The sequence below is a fragment of the Meriones unguiculatus genome, chromosome 7 (assembly GCF_030254825.1).
Source record: "Meriones unguiculatus strain TT.TT164.6M chromosome 7, Bangor_MerUng_6.1, whole genome shotgun sequence".
NCBI classification, from domain to species: domain Eukaryota; kingdom Metazoa; phylum Chordata; class Mammalia; order Rodentia; family Muridae; genus Meriones; species Meriones unguiculatus.
This window is the reverse complement of record NC_083355.1, coordinates 118,849,493-118,851,290: the sequence shown is the minus strand read 5'-3', so window position 1 is coordinate 118,851,290 and position 1,798 is coordinate 118,849,493. Positions and strand designations below refer to the sequence as shown.

The following is a 1,798-nucleotide window of genomic DNA, read 5'->3' as shown; positions in this document are numbered from 1 at the left end:
GTGAAAGAAGAAAGCTCCGGAGCCTGTAACAAAACAGTGGCAACTGCCCTCTACAATTCAGGAGTTGGGGAATAAGGTGGAAATTAACAGCAAAATGCATGTTTTGTTTATAGTTATGACAGGAAGTAAATGAGTCTCAATTTGAACCAATGAAAAGTAGTTTACTGTGACACAAACTTTTGCAGCCATTTTCTTTATTGGCTGACTCCCACAGCTCCTTTAGAAACATCCAGTAAGTGTCTTCTCCTCCCTCCATCGACAGAACTTGTTATATGTCAGGAAGACATGCAAATAAGGTCTCTCTCTCCTCATGAAAACCATCCAGCACTGACCCTGAAGCTCAGGCCGAGGAGATCAGCCCTGATTTCCAGGTCACTTTATTCGGTGATCAGCACTGAACATAGACCACATAATGGATTTCGGTCTGATTTTGGGTTTCCTTGTTGCTCTTTTAAAAGGTAATTCATCGGGAAGAAGAGATACTGAATCCATCAGTGGACACGGGTGAGATGGATAGCGAGCTTGTATGGCAGTTTACTGACAGGATTCTCTCTGTTTGCAGGTGTCCAGTGCGAGGTGCAGCTTGTGGAGTCTGGGGGAGGTGTGGTGCAGCCTGGGGCCTCCCTGAAACTTTCCTGTGTAGCCTCTGGATTCACTTTTAGCAGCTACTGGATGAGTTGGGTCCGCCAGGCTCCAGGGAAGGGGCTGGAGTGGGTTGGAGAAATTAATCCAAATGGTGGTACCACAAACTATGCACCGTCCCTGAAGGACCGATTCACCATCTCCAGAGACAACGCCAAGAACACTCTGTACCTGCAAATGAGCAAAGTGAGATCTGAGGACACGGCCACTTATTACTGTACTACACACACAGTGAGGGGACCTCAGTGTGGACCCAGACACAAACCTCCCTGTGATGCCGCTCATGACCACCAGGAGGCGCACAGAGAACACAGATTTGGAGATGATGCAGGCAAGATCAAACATGCCTCTGAGGGGCTGGGCTGAAGTTTTTCTAACAGTTAACCAAGAATTCTCTCTAAATGTGTATTCTGAAGGAATAAAACATACTCAAAGCATTATATGTTTTTCTTGTAATGTGTTAAAAATATAAGGCACGGTCTTTCATGAACAAAATGGAAAATGACAGTTATAAGGCTGTCAAGGACCCTGCCTTGGTCACTGAAATCACATGATAAGGACTTCCATGGACATCTTTGTGTCTTGTCTTTTCACATTCTAGGTAGAGCCTTCCTAGTTTTTTTATTTTTTTTAATTAGAATAGCATTTACATCTCCAGGAAAACATCATGTAAAATTATTTTTGAAGCAGGGATGACTCATTTATGTAAAATTTATATAAACATGAATTTATATCAAAATTCATAGTAATTTAAAATGAGACTTGTGGCTTGGTTAGTATAAAATCAGATAATATAAACAAAGTTAAAAAGTTTTAAAATTGTTTTTTCATGTCATGTAGTCAGTCATCTTAATATTTAAAATTTAATCTTATGATTTTTTAGAAAGCATAAAAATAAATGAGACAGTATTTTTTTAAGTGGGATAACAATCAGAGAGAAACAGGACTTTGAGAAAAGAGAAATAGGGAATCACTTCTTATTTTACTGATTGCTCTTAGCGTTACTGGATAATATTGGATTTTTGAGTAGGGAGAATGTGGCTGTAGAAGCCAGAGGAATCCCAAATGGAAGAGAAAGTGAAGAAGCCATTCCTTTTAACGAGAAAGGGGAAATGGAAGTGGACCACGAGGCTAGTGTTTCATCAACCAAATAGCA

The 1,798-nt window shown here is 40.5% G+C and overlaps 1 gene segment (V, D, J or C); it reads left to right on the top strand.

Moving 5' to 3' along the window:
• The first annotated feature begins 346 nt into the window (after window positions 1-346).
• On the top strand, window positions 347-1,023 carry LOC110542797 (Ig heavy chain V region 441-like). The segment is given in 2 exon segments: window positions 347-458; window positions 563-1,023. Coding segments are annotated over 2 exon segments (492 nt in total).
• The last annotated feature ends 775 nt before the right edge of the window (window positions 1,024-1,798 follow it).